This window comes from Ovis canadensis, chromosome 1 (assembly GCF_042477335.2).
Source record: "Ovis canadensis isolate MfBH-ARS-UI-01 breed Bighorn chromosome 1, ARS-UI_OviCan_v2, whole genome shotgun sequence".
Classification (NCBI taxonomy): Eukaryota; Metazoa; Chordata; class Mammalia; order Artiodactyla; family Bovidae; genus Ovis; species Ovis canadensis.
This window is the reverse complement of record NC_091245.1, coordinates 103,663,292-103,684,884: the sequence shown is the minus strand read 5'-3', so window position 1 is coordinate 103,684,884 and position 21,593 is coordinate 103,663,292. Positions and strand designations below refer to the sequence as shown.

The 21,593-nt window shown below is 41.1% G+C and overlaps 1 protein-coding gene across 1 annotated transcript; it reads right to left on the bottom strand.

Annotated features, from left to right (window-relative positions):
- Nucleotides 1-16,644: 16,644 nt before the first annotated feature.
- On the bottom strand, nt 16,645-16,944 carry LOC138436719 (late cornified envelope protein 1E-like). Its single transcript, XM_069582836.1, has one exon. The coding sequence runs from the start codon at nt 16,942-16,944 to the stop codon at nt 16,645-16,647; it is 300 nt and encodes a 99-aa protein (XP_069438937.1).
- Between the last annotated feature and the right edge of the window lie 4,649 nt (nt 16,945-21,593).

Genomic DNA, 21,593 nt, shown 5'->3' with positions numbered 1-21,593 from the left:
CTCTCAGGATGAAAGGAAACCATTGGTTGCTCTGACATTCTGAAAGAGGTCTCAGAAAGGGAGTTTGCCTTTGAGAGATACTGAATTCCCTGCAAAGTACGATCTAGGGAAAGCAATTCTCAGAGTTAGGCGAGGATCAGAGGCACTCTGGGAGATTGTTGCATGCGTGGGTCAGGGTAGAGCCTGGGAATGCATTGTACAAGCTCTAGAGGGGAAAAAGCACAAAAAGTTTAATGCTCTTTAGGTCAAGGATAGTGTAAGAGGTATCTCTGAGACTGTCAGAGGCCAGGCTCTGAGTCAAGGTATCTCTTATTTTTCTCTCTAACAAGGTGAACCAGCCAGGAAATTGCTAAGACTCCTTCTAATCTAATGTTGTAAATGTCTAAAATATTCAATTATTTGCAATCTTAACAAAATATTTTTTCTATAAAGAAAATATTTTGGTAATATTTGGATGACATAAGTGAAAAAAATATGTTTTAGTTAATATCATTTGGTCTCAGTCTTCAAATTTATGAAGCAATTGATGACTTCTTTTTACTTTAAAATGAGAAGTTGAGGTTCAAAGGAGATGCTGTAAGAGTAGTTGATAAGATATTAAAATGATAAAAGTGTCAGGTTATTTAAATGCATGTATTAGAAATGATTCTAAAAGTTCAGGAAGGGGCAGGGAGGTCTCTCTGTGCTGGTCTGACCTGCTGTCTGTCTCTCCCTCAGCACCCACCAAGATGTCCTGCCAGCAGAACCAGCAGCAGTGCCAGCCTCCTCCCAAGTGCGCCCCCAAGTGTGCCCCCAAGTGTCCCACCCCTAAATGCCCCCCAAAGTGCCCCCCAGTCTCCTCCTGCTGTGGCCCCAGCTCCGGGGGCTGCTGTGGCTCCAGCTCCAGGGGCTGCTGCAGCTCTGGGTGTGGGGGCTGCTGCCTGAGCCACCACAGGCGCCGCAGGTCCCACCACCGCCGCCGACTCCAGAGCTCTGACTGCTGCAGCCAGCCCTCAGGGGGCTCCGGGTGCTGTGGAGGGGGGAATGGTCAGTCCTCTGGAGGCGGCTGCTGCTGAAGTGGATGCTGAGCCAAGAAGAACCAACCTGGGGACAACAGATGGACAAACACTTCCTCCTCCTCCTCCTCCCACACCTCTTGCTGGGCCTGCCACTGTCGCTGAGGGTTTGGGTGAGGCCTTTGGGCTCTGGTCCAGGGGATCCCTATGCCTTGAGGTCCAGGAGCCCCAAACCTCTCCCCCAAACCCATTTATTCACCTCCTTTCCCATATGTGTGGCAGTCTTGGGAACCCCAAAGCACAGACCCTGTGTTCCTCTGCAGCTTCTATTTTTGCATAAATGAGGCTGATGTGAAACAATAAAACTAGAAATCTGTATTTCTTGTTGGATTGATTTTCTATTCCTACCTCATCTTTCTCATACTCTGTCCTCAACTCCTAGTTCCCTTAATGTGTATCTATAGGCCTGTTCAGATTCACCTCTTGTGCTACTAATGTCTTTTATAGCAAAACAAAATTTTGTTGATTCAGAATCTAATTCAAGATCCAAAATTGCATTTAGTAGCATGTTTCTTTGATTCCCTCCTGTTTGTGACAGTCCTTCAGGCTTTTTGTCTTTCATGACCTGGACAGTATTTTATGAACTGTTGGTTCTGTGGACAAACACTCAGTGGGGTTTGTCTGAGGTTTCTTCTGACTAGATGTGATTATGCATATTTGTAATGGTTCCCACAGGAGTGATGTGCTATGTCCTTCATAGAGTCAGAAGTTATGCCTCACATGATGTGTAATTGACTCATTCCTGGGACCCTGAAAATTGCAATGCAAGTATTTGGGAAAATTCTGGAAAAGTGAGACATTAAATTCTATTCCATTGCTTTTTTTTTTTTTTTTTTTTTTGCAGTAGAATCAGGCTTTCCATCCCACCTAAGTAAATTAATCTTGTACTGTTTCAAAGAAATTATAACAACTTTGCCTGAAGTAGTTGCCTTGCAGGAGACTGGTGGTTCTCACCTGGACCCACCCTCACCATCTCCCTTTGCTCTTAGATGTATAAGTGAGCTCAAGTTCAAGTAGGCCTGAAAAGGTGAGGCATGAATTGTGACCAACCAACAGTTGGATTATAGTCCAAAAGAACTACATGATTTATTCCCTGATTTATACAGACACAAACCCGGGGGTATGTGTAGAATGTATATTAGGAGCACGGGATAATTGTGGAAGGAACTTAAAGTTGGTTCAGGCCAAATTTATTGATATGATCAGGCAAGCAGATGTTCCTAGACTTAAATTCTAACATTGTGGGTTAGACAGGGCTTTAACAGTTTGGCTGATTGGTTTCCATGAAGAAAAAGGCAGTCGCCACTAAATGAAGGTGAAAATGCAAGAACTTCCTTGGTATACTGCAGAGGAAGGGATCCAGAGGCTTGGGTTGATTGGAATGTTAGAGTGAAGTTATCATTTATATCTGCTCATCCATCCCAGAAAGGTCCAGAGGACTCACCTTTTACCACAACCAGGAGAAATCAATTTGTAAGGAGAGCCCTAGCATCCTTGACTAACTCTGTGATTGCTCATCTCTCTAAGTCAAAAACTACAGTGGCATCTGATGTCACTAAATTGGGAAACCTAAATGCAATAGCGATAATTGGATGGCAGGGCCAAGTGGCAGCACTTAGTCACCAATACCAAAGTGGGTGTGGCGACTGTAATAGACCTCAACATCAGAGCAGCAGTCAGGATGTTCTGACTCCCAGAGAGCTGTGCCTCTGGTAGTTCATCATGCTGCACTTAGAAGTGAAGTAGACGGGAAGTCTACTAAATTCTCAGTTGATCCATATAAGTGGAAAAGTTCTAAGTCATGTGAACAAAACTCTGACAAGAAAGAACATGCTCCCCAATCAGCTTCTAGTCTTGAGCTAGTTTACAGACCCAGAACTTTTTGAATTAAGGAGAGGCCAGGTCCCCTTAAAGAAGGATCCCAGTACTCTGCCCAAAAGTTATACTGTCAATCTTTCCCCCAACTTTCCTCAAAGGGACCTAGGACCTTTTACCTAGGTGATTATGGTTATTTATGGGTTCAGCAGGATTTTTATTCATAAGGGCTGATGTGTCTATAAAGACCAACACTGAATTCACAATAAGACACTATTACTTGGGTTGATCAGCCAACTGCCTGGTGGCAGGTTGACTGCATCAGAACACTCACATCATGAAAGGGCAGTGCTTTGCTCTTATTGGAATAAGGACTTCCTCTGGATACAGGTTTGCCTTCTTTGCATGCAGTTTTTCTGCCAAAGCATTCATCCAAATGAGCCTTAATAAGAAAGGATAAGATGGATAAGAATGCCTTATCCATCATCATGGTATTCCACGTAGCACTGTTTCTATGACAGTGAAAGAGGAGAGTGAAAAAGTTGGCTTAAAGCTCAACATTCAGAAAACGAAGATCATGGCATCTGGTCCCATCACTTCATGGGAAATAGATGGGGAAACAGTGGAAACAGTGTCAGACTTTATTTTGGGGGGCTCCAAAATCAGTGCAGATGGTGACTGCAGCCATGAAATTAAAAGACACTTACTCCTTGGAAGAAAAGTTATGACCAACCTAGATAGCATATTCAAAAGCAGAAACATTACTTTGCCGACTAAGGTCCATCTAGTCAAGGCTATGGTTTTTCCTGTGGTCATGTATGGATGTGAGAGTTGGACTGTGAAGAAGGCTGAGTGCCGAAGAATTGATGCTTTTGAACTGTGGTGTTGGAGAAGACTCTTGAGAGTCCCTTGGACTGCAAGAAGATACAACCAGTCCATTCTGAAGGAGATCAACCCTGGGATTTCTTTGGAAGGAATGATGCTAAAGCTCAAACTCCAGTATTTTGGTCACCTCATGCAAAGAGTTGACTCATTGGAAAAGACTTTGATGCTGAGAGGGATTGGGGGCAAGAGGAGAAGGGGACGACAGAGGATGAGATGGCTGGATGGCATCACTGACTCGATGGACATGAATCTGAGTGAACTCCGGGAGTTGATGATGGACAGGGAGGCCTGGCGTGCTGCGATTCATGGGGTCGCAAAGAGTCGGACATAATTGAGCAACTGAACTGAACTGAATTTTATTTTTTGGCCCGAGTGGCCATGGTGTGCCCAAGCTCTGGATACATCTGTGAGTGTGTTTCTGGATGAGATTAGTATTTGAATCATTGATTCAGTAGATTACTATTCCCAGTGTGGGTTGGGTATAATACAATTCTTTGAGAGCCTCAATAGAACAAGTAGCAGAGGACGGAAGATTTTGCCCTGTAAAAATTTTTGCCTGATTTTGTGAGTTGGGACACTGACCTTCTCCTGCTCTTGGCACTGCTGGTTCTTGGCTTCCTGGCCCAGACTGGCATCTACACCATTAGCTCCCCTGATTCTCAGACATTTAGACTTGGACTGAAGTACACCACCAGCTTTCTCTGGGACTTTACAGCATCCTTTATTGCATTAGCCCAATTTTAAAAATAAATCTCTTCATGCATACATATATATAATCATACTTTTGTTTATCTGAAGAATGCTGACAGATCCAGCAAATAAAGCATAGCAACGGGTCCACTTATAGAATTCACTGTTCCCACCATGTTCCCTATCATCCTCAAGCAGCTGGCTTGATCAGACTGTGGAATGGCCTTTTAAAGACCTAGTTTCTGAACCAGCATAGTGGGAATACCTTGCAGAGCTGGGGCAAGGCTCTTTAGGAGGCTACATGCTACAGGCTCAAGATCAGCAATCAGTATTATGGTTCTGTTTCTTCTACAGTCAGATGATACAGGTCCAGGAGTTAAAAGGTGGAAATAGAGTGGCACCTCTCACTATTACTTTTAAAGATCTCCTAGCAAAATTTTTGCTTCCTGTCCCTATGACCTAATGCTGTTCAAGAGGTTCCTTAGGTTCAAGAGGTTCCTAAGGGAGGAATGCTTCCACCAGGCCACACAATGACTCCACTGAACTGGAAGTTAGGACTGTCACTCAGCCACTTTATCCTCCTCATGCCTCGGAATCAACAGGCAAAGAAGGGGGTTACTGCACTTGTTGAGTGATCAAGTCCGATTACCAGCAGGAATTTGGACTATTACTTCAGAATGGAGGTAGACAAGGACATATTTGAATACGAAAATCACTTAGGGCATACCTTAGTACTACCATACTCTTTCACTGAAGGCAGTGGAAAAACTACAAGAGTCTAATTCAGACAGGACTACTAATGGTCCAGACTCTCTAGGAATTAATGTTGGGTCACTCCACCAGGTAAAGAAGAACCGCAAGTAAGAGTTTAATTATTATTATATTTCCTCCATATTTTGCTATGAATATGCTTGTGTGTATGTGTGAATACAAAGTCTTTTTATTTTATTTCTAATTTCTAATAAAATAATATTTTATTTTATTTTATTTCTAATCCCCTTATCACATAAGGAGTATTGACTACTGTATTTAAGTTTGATTCAACTGTGTATCACAATATTTAAGTTTAGGCTATCAAGGAGAAGAGTAAACATTGCTCAAGGATGCTGCATCTTCTATTGGGGAAATGGTTAGTGCATTTTTTGATGTACACAGCATGGTTGTATTATGTTAGCTGGAAATGCGGCCTTGTCATTGTTTTATTTAGGGAGTAAATGTGATGTAAGGAGATGTATAGGGTTTCACTGGTGGCTCAGTGGTAAAGAATCTGCCTGCAATGCAGGAGACCTGGGTTTGATCCCAGGGTCAGGAAGACTCCCCTGGAGGAAGGCATGGCAACCCACTCCAGCATTCTTGCCTGGAGAATTCTGTGGACAGAGGAGCCTGGCAGGCTACAGTCCACGGGGTCACAAAGACACAATTGAAGCGACTGGGTGCACACGCATATAAGGAGATATGTACAAGTGCCAAGCTGACAAGTAGTGAACTGTGATGGTTAACGTTATGTGTTAAGTTGGTGAGACCATGGTACCCAAATTGTGAGTTAAACACCAATCTAGATGTCGCTGTTTAGATTCTTGTTACATGTTATTAACATTTAAATCTGTAGACTTTGAGTAAACAAATCATCCTCCATAGTGTGGGTGGACCTCATGCAATAAACAGAAAGCCTCAAAAGACTGAGCGCTCTAAGAGAAGAAGGAATTCTGCCTACAGACTGCAGGCTGCAACATCAACTCTGCCATGAATCTTCAACCTGCCAACCTACTCTACTGACATCAAGCTTACCTGCCCCTACAACTATGGGAGCAAATTCCTTAAGATAAATTTCATTAGCTACATGCATATGCCCTGTTCATTCTGTTTCTCTGAAGAATTCTGACTAATACGTATGAATATGTATGTGAATATGTGTTTATATGACTAATAAGGGCTCTCTGTGTTTTTTATCCGTTACGTTTTTGTATGTTTATTAATTTTTGGATTTATAAGATATATTTATATGTTAAGTAAAGTAATTCTTTATCAGGCATGTATTGTATTTTTCTTTTCTTGATTTTTTAATCTCATATATGGCATTTTATGCTATAAAATTATATTTTTGTATTTATTTCCATTACTCTAGAAGGTGGGTCATAAAGGATCTTGCTGTGATTTACGTCAAAGAGTGTAAGGAACAAGGTATAAAGAAGGTTGAGAAGTGCTTGCAAACGAGACTCTCAACCAGGGCTGAACATTCTTGCAAACGAGATGTTCTGCCCAGTGTAGGGAACTAGGTTTAAGGAAGGTTGAGAAGTGCTTGCAAAGGAGACTCTCAACCTGAGCTGATCATTCTTGCAAACGAGATGTTCAGCTAAGAATCCTGTTTGTTCCCGTGGGAAAAGAACATTTCTTGCACACAAGGATGTTTCTCTGATTCCTCAATAGGAACAGACCCTGGGACAAAACGGATTCTAAGTTGATAAGAAAGTTCCCCAAAACAAAGTCTTAGCTGCAGTAAATAAGTCAAGGTAAAGGTTATCTCGCCCTGTGCCTGCGCACTGTATAGTCTCTGAATCGTAGTGCTTGGCAGCTTGCCCTGTAGGTTGTTGTGCAAGGGATAGAAAATAAAGCAGCTGGAAGAAGCAAGTGTTAAAATATAAAGATTCAAACCACTCTGCAGTGTTGGTGTTTCATTCCGTCGCCAGCAAAAGAGTGTTCTGCCTATGTTTTCCCCTAAGAGTCTTATAGTTTCTGGTCTTACATTTAAGTTTTTAATAAATTTTGAGTTTATTTTTGTGTATGGTGTTAAGAAGTTTTCTAATTTCATTCTTTTACACGTTGCTGCCCAGTTTTCTCAGCACCACTTATAGAAGAGACTGTCTTTTCTCTACTGTATATTGTTGCTTTCTTTGTCAAAACTGAGGTGCTCATAGGTGCGTAGATTTATTTCTGGGCTCTCTGGTTTGTTCTGTTGGTCTTTATTTCTGCTTTTGTGCCAGTACCATACCATGTTGATGACTGTAGTTTTGTAGTGTATTCTGAAGTTAGGGCAGTTGATTCCTCCAGCTTCATTCTTCTTTCCCAAGGTTACTTTGGCTCTTTGGGATCTATTGTGTTTCCATACAAATTGTGAAATTATTTGTTTTAATTCTGTGAAAAATACCATTGGTAATTTGATAGGGCATCCCAGGTGGCTCAGTGGTAAAGAATCTGCCTACCAACACAGCAGACTCAGGAGACGTCAGTTTGATCCCTGGGTCAGAAAGATCCCCTGCTGGAGGAAATAGCAACCCACTTCATTGTTCTTGCCTGGAAAATTCCATGGACAGAGGAGCCTGGCAGGCTACAGCCCATGGAGTCACAAAGAATCAGACATGACTGAGCATGCATGCACAGAGCCACACAGCCAAGCTGATCCTGTACTCCTGACCAACAGAAACTGTGAAAATTTGATAGGGATTGCATTAGATCTATAGATTGCTATGGGTAGTATAGTCATTTTCACAATATTGACTTCTCCAATCCAAGAACGTGGTATATCTCTCCATCAATTTGTGTCACCTTTAATTTCTTTCAATAGTGTCTTATAGTTTTCTGCACACAGGACCTAATTAAACTTAAAAACTTTTATACAATGAAGTAAACTATAAACAAGGTGAAAACACAACCTTCAGAATGGAAGAAAATAATAGCAAATGAAACAACTGACAAAAGACTAATCACCAAATATACAAGCAAGAGTTCATGAAGCTCAAAAGCAGAAAAACAGACAACCCAGTGAAAAAGTGGGCAGAAGACTTAAACAGACACTTCTCCAAAGAAGACATACAGATGGCTAATAAGCACATGAAAAGATGCTCAGTATTATTGATTATTAGAGAAATACAAATCAAAACTACAATGAAGTATCATCTCACACTGATCAGAATTGTTGTTGTTCAGTTGCTCAGTCAGGTCTGACTCTTTGCAACCCCATGGACTGCAGCATGCCAGGCTTCCCTATCTTTCATCATCTCCTGAAGCTTGCTCAAACTCATGTCCATTTAATCAGTGATGCCATCCAACAATTCTGGCCTCTGTCACCCCTTCTCCTCCTGTCTTCAATCTTTCCTAGCATCAGGGTCTTTTCAAATGAGTCAATTCTTCGCATCAGGCAGACAAATTATTGGAGTTTCAGCTTCAGCATCAGTCCTTCCAATGAATATTCAGGATTGATTTCCTTTAGGATGGGCTGGTTGGATCTCCTTGCAATCCACGGGACTCTGAAGAGGCTTCTCCAACACCACAGTTCAAAAGCATTAATTCTTCAGTGCTCAGTTTTCTTTATGGTCCAACTGTTACATCCATACATGACTACTGGAAAAACCATAGCTTTGACTAGACTGATCTTTCTCAGCAAACTAATGTCTCTGCTTTTCAATATGCTTCTAGGTTGCTCATAGCTTTTCTTCCAAGGAGCAAGTGTCTTTAATTTTATGGCTACAGTCATCTGCAGTGATTTTGGAGCCCCCCAAAATTAAGTCTGTCACTGTTTCCATTGTTTCCCCATCTATTTGCCATGAAGTGATGGAACCAGATGCCATGATCTTAGTTTTTTGAATGTTTAGTTTTCAGCCAATTTTTTTTGCCCTCCTCTTTCACCTTCATCAAGAGGTTCTTTAGTTCCTCTTCTCTTTCTGCCATAAGGGTTGTGTCATCTGCATATCTAAGGTTATTGATATTTTTCCCAGAAATCTTGATTCCAGCTTTTGCTTCATCCAGCCCCACATTTTGCATGATGTACTCTGCATGTAACCTAAATAAACAAGGTGACAATATACAGCTTTGATGGACTTTTTTCCCAATTTGGAACCAGGCTGTTCTTCCATGTCCAGTTCTAAGTGTTTCTTCTTGACTTACATACAGGTTTCTCAGAAAACAGGCAAAGTGGCCTGGTATTCCCATATCTTTAAGAATTATCCACCCTTTGTTGTGATCCACACAGTCAAAGGCTTTAGTGTAGTCAATGAAGCAGAAGTAGATGTTTTTCTGGAACTCTCTTGCTTTTTCTATGATTCAATGAATGTTGGTAATTTAATCTCTGGTTCCTTTGCCTTTTCTAAATCCAGCTTAAACATCTTGAATTTCATGGTTCATGTACTGCTGAAGCCTAGCTTGGAGAATTTTGAGCATTATTTTGCTAGCATGTGAGATGAGTACAATTGTGCAATAGTTTGAACATTCTTTGGCATTGCCTTTCTTTGGGATTGGAATGAAAACTGACTTTTCCAGTCCTGTGGCCGCTACTGAGTTTTCCAAATTTGCTGGCATATAGAATGCAGCACTTTCACAACATCATCTTTTAGTGTTTGAAATAGCTAAGCTGGAATTCCATCACCTCTACTTGCTTTGTTTGTAGTGATGCTTCCTTAGGCCCACTAGACTTCACACTCCAGGATGTCTGGCTTTATGTGAGTGATCACATCATCATTGCTGTCTGGGTTATTGTGGTTATCTGCCATGTAAGGCCACCCAAGATGGACAGGTCATGATGGAGAGTTCTGACAAAATATAGTCCATTGGAGAAGGGAATGGCAAACCACCTCAGCCCTCTTGCCTTGAGAATTCCATGAACAGTATGAAAAGGCAAAAAGATATGACATTGAGAAATGAACTCCCCAGGTCTGTAGGTGCCCAACATCCTACTGGAGAAGAGTGGAGAAATATCTTCAGAAAGAATGAAGAGGCTGAGCCAAAGTGGAAACAACACCCAGTTGTAGATGTGTCCCGTGTTGAAAGTAAAGTCCGTCAGAATGGCCATCATCAAAAAGGCTACAAACAGTAAGTGCTGGAGAGGGTGTGGAGAAAAGGGAACACCCTTGCACTGTTGGTGGAAATGCAAATTGATACAGCCACTATGGAGAACAGTATGGAGATTCCTTTAAAAAATTAAGCATAAAACTACTATATGACCCAGCAGTCCTACAACTGGGTATATACCCTGAGGAAACCAGAATTTAAAAAGACACATGTACCCCAATGTTCATTGCAGCACTGTTTACAATAGCTAGGACATGGAAGCAACCTAGATGTCTATCGACAGATGAATGGATAAGGAAGTCAAGGTACATATACACAGTGGGATATTACTGAGCTATAAAAAGAATGCATTTGAGTTGGTTTTAGTGAGGTGGATAAACTTAGAACTTATTATACCGAGTGAAGTAAGTCAGAAAGAGAAAGACAAATTTTGTATATTAACACATACATATGGAGAAGGCAATAGCATCCCACTCCAGTACTCTTGCCTGGAAAATCCCATGGATGGAGGAGCCTGGTGGGCTGCAGTTCATGGGGTCGCTAAGAATCAGACATGACTGAGCGACTTCACTTTCATCTTTCACTTTCATGCATTGGAGAGGGAAATGGCAACCCACTCCAGTGTTCTTGCCTGGAGAATCCCAGGGACGAGGGAGCCTGGTGGGCTGCCTTCTATGGGGTCACACAGAGTCAGACACGACTGAAGTGACTTAGCAGCAGCAGCAGCATGGAGTTTAGAATGATGGTACTGATGAACCTATCTACAGGGCAGCAGTGGAGATTGCAGACACAGAGAAAAGGCTTTGGGACACAGTGAGGGAGAGAGAAGTAGAATGATTTGAGAGAGTAGCATTGAAACATATACATTACCACATGTAAAATAGATAGCCAGTGGGGATTTGCTGTATGACACAGGGAACCAAAACTGGTGCTCTGTGCCAACACAGAGCATTGGGTTGGGGTGGGAGATGAGAGGGAGGTTAAAGAAGGATGGATGTATACCTATGGTTGATTCATGTTGATGTATGGCAGAAACCATCACAATATTTTAAAGTAACTATCCTTCAATTAAAAATAAAATAAAATTTAATGGCATTTTAAAATTTAGTTTATTAATTTTTTCCTTTATAAATTATGGGTTTGTGTCACTTTTAAAATATCTTCTCCTCCTTATTAATTAAGCAACAATCATTTATACTTTCGATTTCTTTGGAGTGTTGTTTCATTGTTTATAACTTAAAAGAAGATTTACATGAAGGGAACATGTGTTAATGTTTTCCTTTGTAGTTAACATTGAAGAGTGGGAGGGTACAGAGGAAAATTAACTCAGCCTGATTACTTCCCATTAGATATCCAGTTTCTTGTTAACTTGAGGGAATGATGTAGAGATAGAATCCTTGGATGAATCGGTGACCTCAGAAAGCCTTTGGTTGTGAAAATGGTACCAGAGCCACTGACAGCTAATATCCAAACCAAAGAGTCAGTCCAAGTGATATGGTTGAAATCATAACTCTGACTCATCACTTAAGTCCAAACAGATTAGTGTTTCAGGCTGCCCTGCCTTGAGGCAGAAGTGTGGACCATATGACCTCTTAACCCTATCATTCTAGGAATCAGGAGCCAGGCTCTCCTGTGTGAGCCAAGGCATGGATATCCTGGCCACTCCCCATAACTAAGATCATTGGAACAACCTGAGCCAGTGTCATAACCAGGTGAGACAGGGGCAGAACTCTGCAGGATGACGTGGTCATCACGGCTCACGGTGCCTGTCTCAGGGTGAGGTCTCCTAGAAGGATGATCTAAGTCACGGGGAAGAGCTGTTTATAAACTGAAGAATCAGTGCTTTGCTGTGTGTAGTTTAGTTGCTAAGTCTTCTCCAACTCTTTGCAACCCCATGGACTGCAGCAGGTCAGGCCCCCTTGTCCTCCACTATCTCCCAGTTAAGTTGAGTTCAGTTCAATCGCTCACTTGTGTCCGACTCTTTGCAACCCCATGGACTGCAGCATGCCGTGCTTCCCTGTCTATCACCCACTCCTAGAGCTTAGCTTGAAGAATTTAGAGCATTACCTTATTAGCATTCAAAATAAGTGCAATTGTTCAGTAATCTGGACATTCTTTGGCACTGTCCTTCTTTGAGATAAGAATGGAAACTGACCTTTCCTGGTCCTGTGGCCACTGCTGAGTTTTCCAAATTTGCTGATGTATTGAGTGTAGCACTTTAGTAACATCATCATTTAGGATTTTAAATAGTTCTACTGGAATTAACTAATGTACCCCAATAAATATTCATTGAATGAATGCCCTGAATCATTAGGCTAATTTGCATTCCCAGTAACAAGGCTTTTTGAGGGACCATTTGCACACAACCCACCAACAGTAGTTTTAGGAACATTTTTTTTCATTTTTAAAAAAATATTCACTGATTTATTTGGTTGGTTGGTCTTGTTGGGTCTTTGTTGCAACACAGGAAAGCTCTTCATTGTGTCATCCAAGATCTTTCATTGCAATGCACAGACTCTCTAGTTGTAGCACCCAGGTTCTAGAACTTGGGCTAGGCAGTTGTGGTAATTAGGCTTAGTTGCCCCATGGCATGTGGGATCTTAGTTCCCTAACCAGGGATCAAACCTGGGTCTGCTGCATTGCAACATGAATTCTTAGGCCCTGGATTACTAGGGAAGTCCCTTAGAAGCCTTTTTAATCTCTGACAATATATTATGACTCTAAGAGCTCCCTCCCTCTTGTAAAAACAAGTTCTATTCTTTATTAGTGAGGTGGAATTTTTTTTTGTAATCTAATTTCAGTGGAAACTAGAAAATTTTTTTCATTTCTTTCTTCATTTTTTTGTATTGATCATTTATGCCTCTTCCAAATCTTTTATAGAAATGTTTACTTGTTTATTCTTAATTAACATGAAACCTATGTTTTCTAGGGATATTGATACTATAACTATCATATGTAATCTATTTCCCAAGTTAATTATTTTTATTAAAATTAATTTCTAGAGCAATTTTAGGTTCATGTAAAAATTGGGGAGAAGTTACTGCGATTTCTCATATACTTCCTGTCTCAACACCTGCCTAGCTTCCTCCATTGTCAACATCCCCCAGCAGACATGTACATTTGTTACACTTGATGAAGCTTCCACTTCTACATCATTATCATACAAAGTCTATAGCTTACATTACCATGTATTCTTAGTATTCCACATTTTGTAAGTTTTGACAAATGTGTAATGACATTTGTAATGACTGGTATCCACCAGTATGGTATCATACAGAGTATATTCACTATCCTAAAAATGCCCTGCCTATACATCCCTCTCCCACACCAACAACTTGGCAATCACTGATCTTTTGTTTAACAAGTCTTATCTATTGATTTATTTTAACTTTTGGCCATAGCCTGGAGGATGTGGGATCTTATTAATAGTCCCCTGACCAGAGATCACACTTACACCCCCTGCATGGGAAGATGGAATCTTAACCACTGGACTGCTGGGGAAGCCCCAATTACTGATCTTTTTATTTTTATTTTTGCCACCATTTTGCCTTTTCCATGATGTCATATAGTTGGAACCATACAATGTGTAGCCTTTTTATATTGGCTTCTTTCACTTAATAATATGTATTTAAGCTTCCTCTCTGTCTTTTCATGGCATGATAGATCATTTCTTTGTAGTGTTTAATAATATTCCATTGTCTGGATCTACCACAGTCTATTTATTCACCTCCTAAAGGATATCCTGATGGTTTCCAAGATTTGACAATTATGAAAAAGCTACTCTGAACATCTGTCTATAGATTTTTGTATGGATGTAAGTTTTCAACAATTTTAGGTGAATACCAAGAAATGTGATTGCTAGATCACATGGTAAGAGAACATTTGGTTTTTTAAAAAGCTGTATTCCAAAATGGTTGGAAATTTTTGCATTTCCATTAGCAATGAGTTAACATTCCTATTGTTCCACATCCTCACCAGTGTTTGGTGTTGTCAGAATTCAAGATTTTAGCCATTATGACAGGTGTGTAGTGGTATCTCATTGCTGTAATTTGCATTCCCCGTGGCATACAACATGAAGCATCTTTTCATATGCTTATTTGCCATCTGTATATCTTCACTAGTGAGGTATCAGGCCCTTTGTCTATTTTTTTATTTATTTATTTTTTTTCTGATGATTGTTGAGTTTTAAGAGCTCTTTGAATGTTTTGGATAGTACTCCTTTATAGTAGAAAATATTCTCTCCAGTCTGTGGCTTATTTTGTCAGCCTTAACACTGTCTTTTGCAAAGCAGAAGTTTTTAATTCAATACAACCTAGCTCATCAATTATTTATTTCATGTATCTTGACTTTGGTGTTGTATCTAAAAAGTCACTGCCATACCCAAGATCAACTAGGTTTGCCTCTGTTCTTCTAGGAATGCTATAATTCTCATTTTACATTTAAGTCTGTGATTCATTTTCAGGTTTTGTTTGTTTGTTTGTTAAGAATATAAGTTCTGTGTCTAGATTCATTTTTTTGCATGTTGATGTCAAGCCCCGTTACATGAAAAGACTATCTTTGTTCCATTATATTGCTTCTTTTTTCCCCCAAGTACCAGTTGACTATAGGTTTGGGAGGGGGGCCTATTTCTGGGCTTTCTATTCTGTTTCATTGATCTATTACCTATTGTTTTGCCAATACCAAACTGCGTTGATTATGTAACTTACTTCTAGTAAGTCTTGAAGTCAGGTAATGTCAATCCTTATGAGTTGATTCTCCTTCAGTATTGTATTGGCTGTTCTGGGTCATATATGAAGATCATATAATCTTTAGAATCAGCTTGGTGATACCCACAAAATAATTCTTGGGATTTTGATTGGAAGTGCATTGGATTTATAGAACAGATTGGGAAGAATCAACATCTTGATAATATTGAGTCTTTCTATCCATAAACATGGAATATCTCTCCATTTATTAAGTTCTATGATTTCATTTATCAGAGTCTTATAGTTTTCCTAAAATAGATTTTACACATATTTTATTAGATTTATACCTGAGTACTTAATCTTGGGGGCGCTATTATAAATGGTGTTGTATTTTAAAATTTCAAATTTCATTTGCTCATTTCTGGTATATAGGAATGCAATTGCCACTTGCTTAACTTTGTACCTTCACCTTGCTATAACTCTTTATTACTATCTTTTAAATTTTCTACAAAGATAATAATGTTGTGAACAGTTTATTTCTTCCTTCCCAATCAATATATCTTTAACTTATTTTTCTTGTCTAATTGCATTAGCTAGAACATCCAATACCACCATGTGGAAAAGGAGTAGTGAGAGGGGACATTCTTGCCTTGTACCTGATCTCAGAAGGAAAACTTTGAGTTTCTCATCAATTTTGTATTCCTGCACCTTTTCAATGGTATTTTCTACCATTTAGAATTTAATTTTTGCATATTTAACCATGTAGATTACCTGTATCTACATTTTCCTTTATATACTGTGGATCTTACGCTATTCTTAAAGTTTTCTCCAAAGAATTAACTACCAACTACATTTTAAAGGTATTGATTGTATTTGTAGTTATAGGACTACATATATTTGACAAAACATTGAATTGTATGTTAAAATTAGCAAATTTTATTGCATGTAAATTATACAGAAGTAAGTGAGTTTTTAATTTAAAATAAAGATGTATTCCATCTATATTTTTGTATGTATATATTTTGTGTATTTAAACTGATGGAGGAGTCAAGTAGAGATTGTAAGGAGAAGGGTAAGGGATGCGGAGCATAGGAGTGAAGGATGACAGTGGGAAGAGAGAGGAAGAAGAAGCTGTCTGCCTCCTGGTCATGTCTGAAGGGCCCAGTTAGGTATATGAAGGGATGAAGGAAGCCAGAAGTTGAAGAAGCTAGGTTCACAGCTAATGCTGCTTCAGGATATTGGTTAAAAGGGAAAACAAAGAATTAGGAGAAAATGCAAACCTATAAAAAATATAAACTTTTCCCTTCTGACCCATGACCCTGTCAACTGTCTACTGAGGCCTCTGCAGGCACCAGCAGAGAAGGTACAAGAATAGAATAACAGTGGCCAAAACATGAAACGAACTCTGCCTACATCAAGTCAGTGAGCAGACTCTGTATTTATGATTTTAACTCGGGCAGCAGGATGCCAGAAGTTGCAGAGGGACATGGGGTCTATGCTTTGGGATTCCCAGGGCCATCACACGTATGGCAAAGGAGGTGAATAAATGGGTTTCAGGGAGAGGTCTGGGGCTCCTAGACCCTACAGCACAAGGATCCTCAGGACCAGAGCTCAAAGGCCTCACCCAGACGCCCCAGCAAGACGGGCAGGCCCAGCAGGAGGTGAAGGAGGAGGAGGAAGTGTTTGTCCACTGACTGTCCCCCAGGTCGGCTCTTCTTGGCACAGGGTCCACTTCAGCAGCAGCCGCCTCCAGAGGACTGACCACGCCCCCCTCCGCAGCACCCAGAGCCCCCCGAGGGCTGGCTGCAGCAATCAGAGCTCTGGGGTCGGCGGCGGTGGGACCTGCGGTGCCTGTGGTGGCTCAGGCAGCAGCCCCCACACCCAGAGCTGCAGCAGCCCCCGGAGCTGGGGCCACAGCAGGAGGACACTGGGGGGCACTTCGGGGGACACTTTGGGGGGCATTTAGGGGTGGGGCACTTGGGGGCACACTTGGGAGGGGGCTGGCACTGCTGCTGGTTCTGCTGGCAGGACATCTTGGTGGGTGGGCTCAGGAGCTGAGGGAGAGACAGACAGCAGGTCAGATCCAGCACACAGAGACCTCCCTTCCCCCTTTTGCCCTCTTAGCATCACTTATAATCTTAAAAGCATAATATCCAGTAGTTTTACTACTCTTAGTAGCTTTCCCATACTCTTGAATTTTATATTTGAAACTTCAGCACAGCCTTGTAAGTCAGATAAGAACTTTCATCTATTTGTACAAAGTAGTAACTAAGACCAAACAATATAACAAAACATCTCCAAGAGTCTAAAATCTTGTAAGTGGAGTTGAAACTGATTCTATCTATGTCTTCCAAATCTGAAATTGTCCAGTTTATAGGCCATTTAAGGACAAATTCTTTCTTAAAGAAAAAATACAGCAACCAGTCCCCTGATTGTAATTTGATTTATTCTGTAAGGTCAGCAATGCAAAAAATCGTACAGATTACAGTTCTCATTAAGCTGACTTATATTAAAGATCACTGCTGTTGTTTAGTCGCTCATCATGTGTGACTCTTTTGCAACCCCATGGACTGGCCCACCAGGCTCCTCTGTCTGTGGAACTTCCCAGGCAAGAATACTGGAGTGGGTTGCCATTTCCTTCCCCAGGTGATCATTCTGACCAGGGATCAAACCCTCATCTCCTGCATTGGCAGGTGGATGTTTTACCTCTGAGCCACCAGGGTAGCCCTTTATTAAAGAAGAGATTAGTAATCCTCTCAATCGCTACAGCCCTGGGACTTGAACCTCTGCCCTCTGATCTCAGTCCAGGGAGGTCCCGTCTCCTTAAGCTGATGGGTTGCAGTGGTGATCCTCAGGCTTACTATTTCTTAATCAACATGGAAGTTTGTAAACGCACTTCCAGACCCATGAATAAGCATGGAGAAGTTTAATAATAAGCAAGTTTAAAAATCCCGGAGGAGCCTGAGCTCTCTGTCTTGGGCTGCTCCTTCACTGCAGATGGGGGCGGGGCTATATTTTCCCGAGTGCACTCCCTCCTGACACCTGTCAGAGTGGAGCCTGGTGTCTGTCAGGTCACCAGTGTCCCTGTCCTGAGAGGCCCTCTCCACTACAGGCCAGCTTGTTTCCTTTAGAGCACAGCCGCCTGACGCTTCTCCCTATGTTCCCAGTTGGTACCAGATCCCGTCTTGCATCCCTCCCTCAGTCTTCCTGTGCCCTGCTCCTCTGACACGATGACCTTACTCTGTGAAGGTCCTGCCTTCTCGTTCATATCTGAGCATCCTCTGTGGAAGGCCCCACTCCAGTTCTCAGAGGACGCTTACCTGTACACACGCAGCACAGGTTTGTCAGCACCACAGGAGAGGAGTGCATGGAGGTGCTCTGGTCCCAAGGTCCTTTTATCCCGGCCTTGGGCTCTGCCCTCAGGGGTGAGACAGGGCCTGGGCATCTGGGCATGAGAGGACCGCCTCCTGCCACCCACGTGGCTGCTGTGACAAGTGATGACTGGCAGCTCCTCCCTGTCTCACTCTATGAACTCAAGGCAGCCTCTCCAAGTAGCTTGGAATAGAGCTACTTAGAAACAAGGAGTGGAGAAGTTGGGAGACACTTTACTTTGGATCTTCTGTTTCATTCTCCTTGAGAAATACCAGCATGGAAGTCTCTTAGCTCCTGTTTTTGTTGCTTGGGGCCCAATCACTTTCTTTTCTTCTTCCTTCAGATATAAATTCATTACTCATGGCAGTCTGTTTCAGACTGTAATTTGGAGATGTCTTCATATTTCTCCACTTAAGTAACCCTACCAGTCTGTCAAAGGTCAGCAAAACTTGATCTGTCCCCCAGATATGCCCCATGGCTTGTTTCACCATAGCCTGCAAACTAAAAATAGTTTTACATGTAAAATGTTTGTGAAGAGAAATCAAAAGAAGACTCTTTCATGAAACATGAAAGTTATAATAAATTCAAATTTCAGTGTTCATAAAGTTTTACTTGGAACCAGGCCTGCTCATTTCTTTACTCTCCAGGGCTATTTTCACACGGAGGTGGCAGGATTAAATAGTTGGGAGAGAGACCCTAGGGTTCCCAAAGCGCAAAGTATTTACTCTTTAGCCTTTACCAAAGTTTGCTGATGTATCTCATTGCTTTTATGAGCTCGAGATCAGACCGATATAGAAAACAATTCTGATTCTGCCACTTGCTAGCTGTGTGTCCATGCAAAATTACTTGAGTCATTTTTAGTTTTGGTTGTTTGTTCCTCAGTTATTAAGTACAGGTAGTGATAAAAATATTTCACAAGGATATTGTTTCAGTCCATTAGACAGTATAAAGAAAAGGACTGGTAGAAGACTGGTAATGTGGTGGATCCTCAAGTTATAAGATGCCTATGTATTTGTAAATAAAGGGAAATTATATAATTTTAAACCATAACTTCCTTCAAAGAAGGGTAAATCTGGATTTTTTTTTCATTCTTTTCTTTTTCAAATTACTTGTTCTGCTTAAATATCTTGACTTGTGTTTTTTGTTTTTTTTTTTCTGGCCATGTCCCTCAGCTTGTGGGACCTTATTCCTTGACCAGGGATGGAACCCATGTCCCTGCAGTGGAATTGTGGAGTCCTAATCACTGAACCACCAAGGAAGTCCCTACCTTGATGTTTTTTACTATGAAATATGGCCAGGAAAGGAGTTTGTGGTGAGGAGGAGATGAGCCCTGCATTGCTCCACATAGAACAGCCACTCAGAGATGATGTGTAGGGAAGCAGAGAAGTACAGAGTGGGACACCTAGGCACCTGGAGGTGAGGTGGTAGAGCGACCTCCAGAGGCTCTTTTTAAGCCCCTTGCAACTTCCTGACCCTAGGGTTTTATTGTAGATTTCTCTGCTTGTAAAGTTTTTCTACCCCAGCAAGTTGAGTAGTTAAAAGGCAAGGATAATAATTCACATTTGGTTCTAGTTGGTGTATAGCACCACGGTGAGATTTTCTGAAAGGAAACTAATTAATTAATTAGAAAAAGGCACAGTGAAGCCAGAAGCAGCATGTGAAGAAAAACCCTCTCCTTCCTGTCAGTGGCAGAAAAATTTAGGGAGAATCAAAATCTTCCCAGAATCTGGAACATTATAATGACTTAACAAATCACAAGAGGAAGAATGAAGTCAGTTAACATATAGTTACAAGATATTAATGAGTAATATACACATTTGGGTGGACAAATTATATAAACAGAGACTAAATATGTGTGTTTATATAAGCATGCATACACATATATTTTTATAGTGGTATTGTGTGTGTTATGTATATAGAGGTATTTTATTGGTTATTATTTTGTGTCCCACTTTCCTGGTTTTTTCCTCTATCTTATTCATTAGAACTCTTCTAGAAATATTTACCCATGACCATTAAATAAGGTGACCAAAACCATACATCATAGTTTGCCAGAGACCATCTGAGATTATGTCTTTTATCCTAGCATAAATTTTCATAAACATTTTTTTCAAATTCAACCCTGTTCCAGTTCAGATAATGATATAGTCACACTACCATCCAATGATGTCTTCTTAAGAGGCTTCACTGATTCTGGATAAAACCGAAACAACTTGGCCTTGATTCAAGTATCTATACAGTATGACCCTTTTCTGTTTCTAAAGGTTTTTTCTTTGTTCCCTTAAGAGAAGAAATCTTCTCTTAAACTGAATTGGCTCATTAGCTCTACTTTGAATAGGCTGCATGCGTGCGTGCTAAGTCCCTTCAGTCATGTCTGACTGTTTGTGATGCTATGGACTCCAGGCGAGACTGCTGGAGTGGGTTGCTGTTTCTTCTCCAGTGGGTCGAGCCCCCACTTCCTATGTCTCCTGCACTGGCTGGTGGGTTTTTACCACTAGCACCACCAGGTTACTTCATGCCTTATCTTTGTTTTGCTTATGTAACATATTTCTGATCAAGTATTTATTGAGAACAGAGTCTGGATATAAAACATTTATATCCCCCTCTGCTCCTAGAGCGGAGAGATGCAGATAGTCATTTCACCAGGGTTTCTTGCCACCCAAGAGTTTGCACATAGCTTTTCCATGGGATTTAAGTCAATCAGGTAACAGTTTGATATTAAGATGTGTACTGTTATATGTGCTGGTCATATCATCCTACAGAGATCTCTCTATATATTACTCAAGGGAAATATTTGTTCTCAATATGTTCTAAAGGGCATAGCTATGGAAGGAGAGATTGGGATATTGATTCCCTGGCTCACACAGTCAGTAACTACTCCAAAGCCCAGCTCATGGATTCCTAGGTTAATGGAGCTGGTGTTCCACTGGGTCACGCCTCTGCCTCTAGGCATGGCAGCACCCAACCTTCCATGAGTCTGACTCTGGGTATAGGTGATTAATCAGCAGTGTGGTTGCAATATCTTGAGGACTTCTTTCTAAGCCTTGGCTTTTAGAGTTCAACTGATGCAGTAACATTTCAAAAGAAAACAAAAATGTTTAGTTACAAGGGATTGGTTTTCTGAGGTTATTTACTCATCAAAGCGTAAGGCGAGTGCAGAGAAAAAGAGAGTGAGCTAGGCAGTCGGGCAAGGAAAGGAAATATATTAGAGGGAAAACGAGAGGGTGACTGGCCCTAGAGAAGAACCAGTGTCCTCCCTCTCTGACGGGATCTTTCTTATATACCTCCAATGAAAAATTCTCTGAAGGAA

What these genes read in the sequence shown, in the direction of transcription:
- LOC138436719 (XM_069582836.1), bottom strand. Translation starts at nt 16,944, where the DNA reads ATGTCCTGCCAGCAGAACCAGCAGCAGTGCCAGCCCCCTCCCAAGTGT.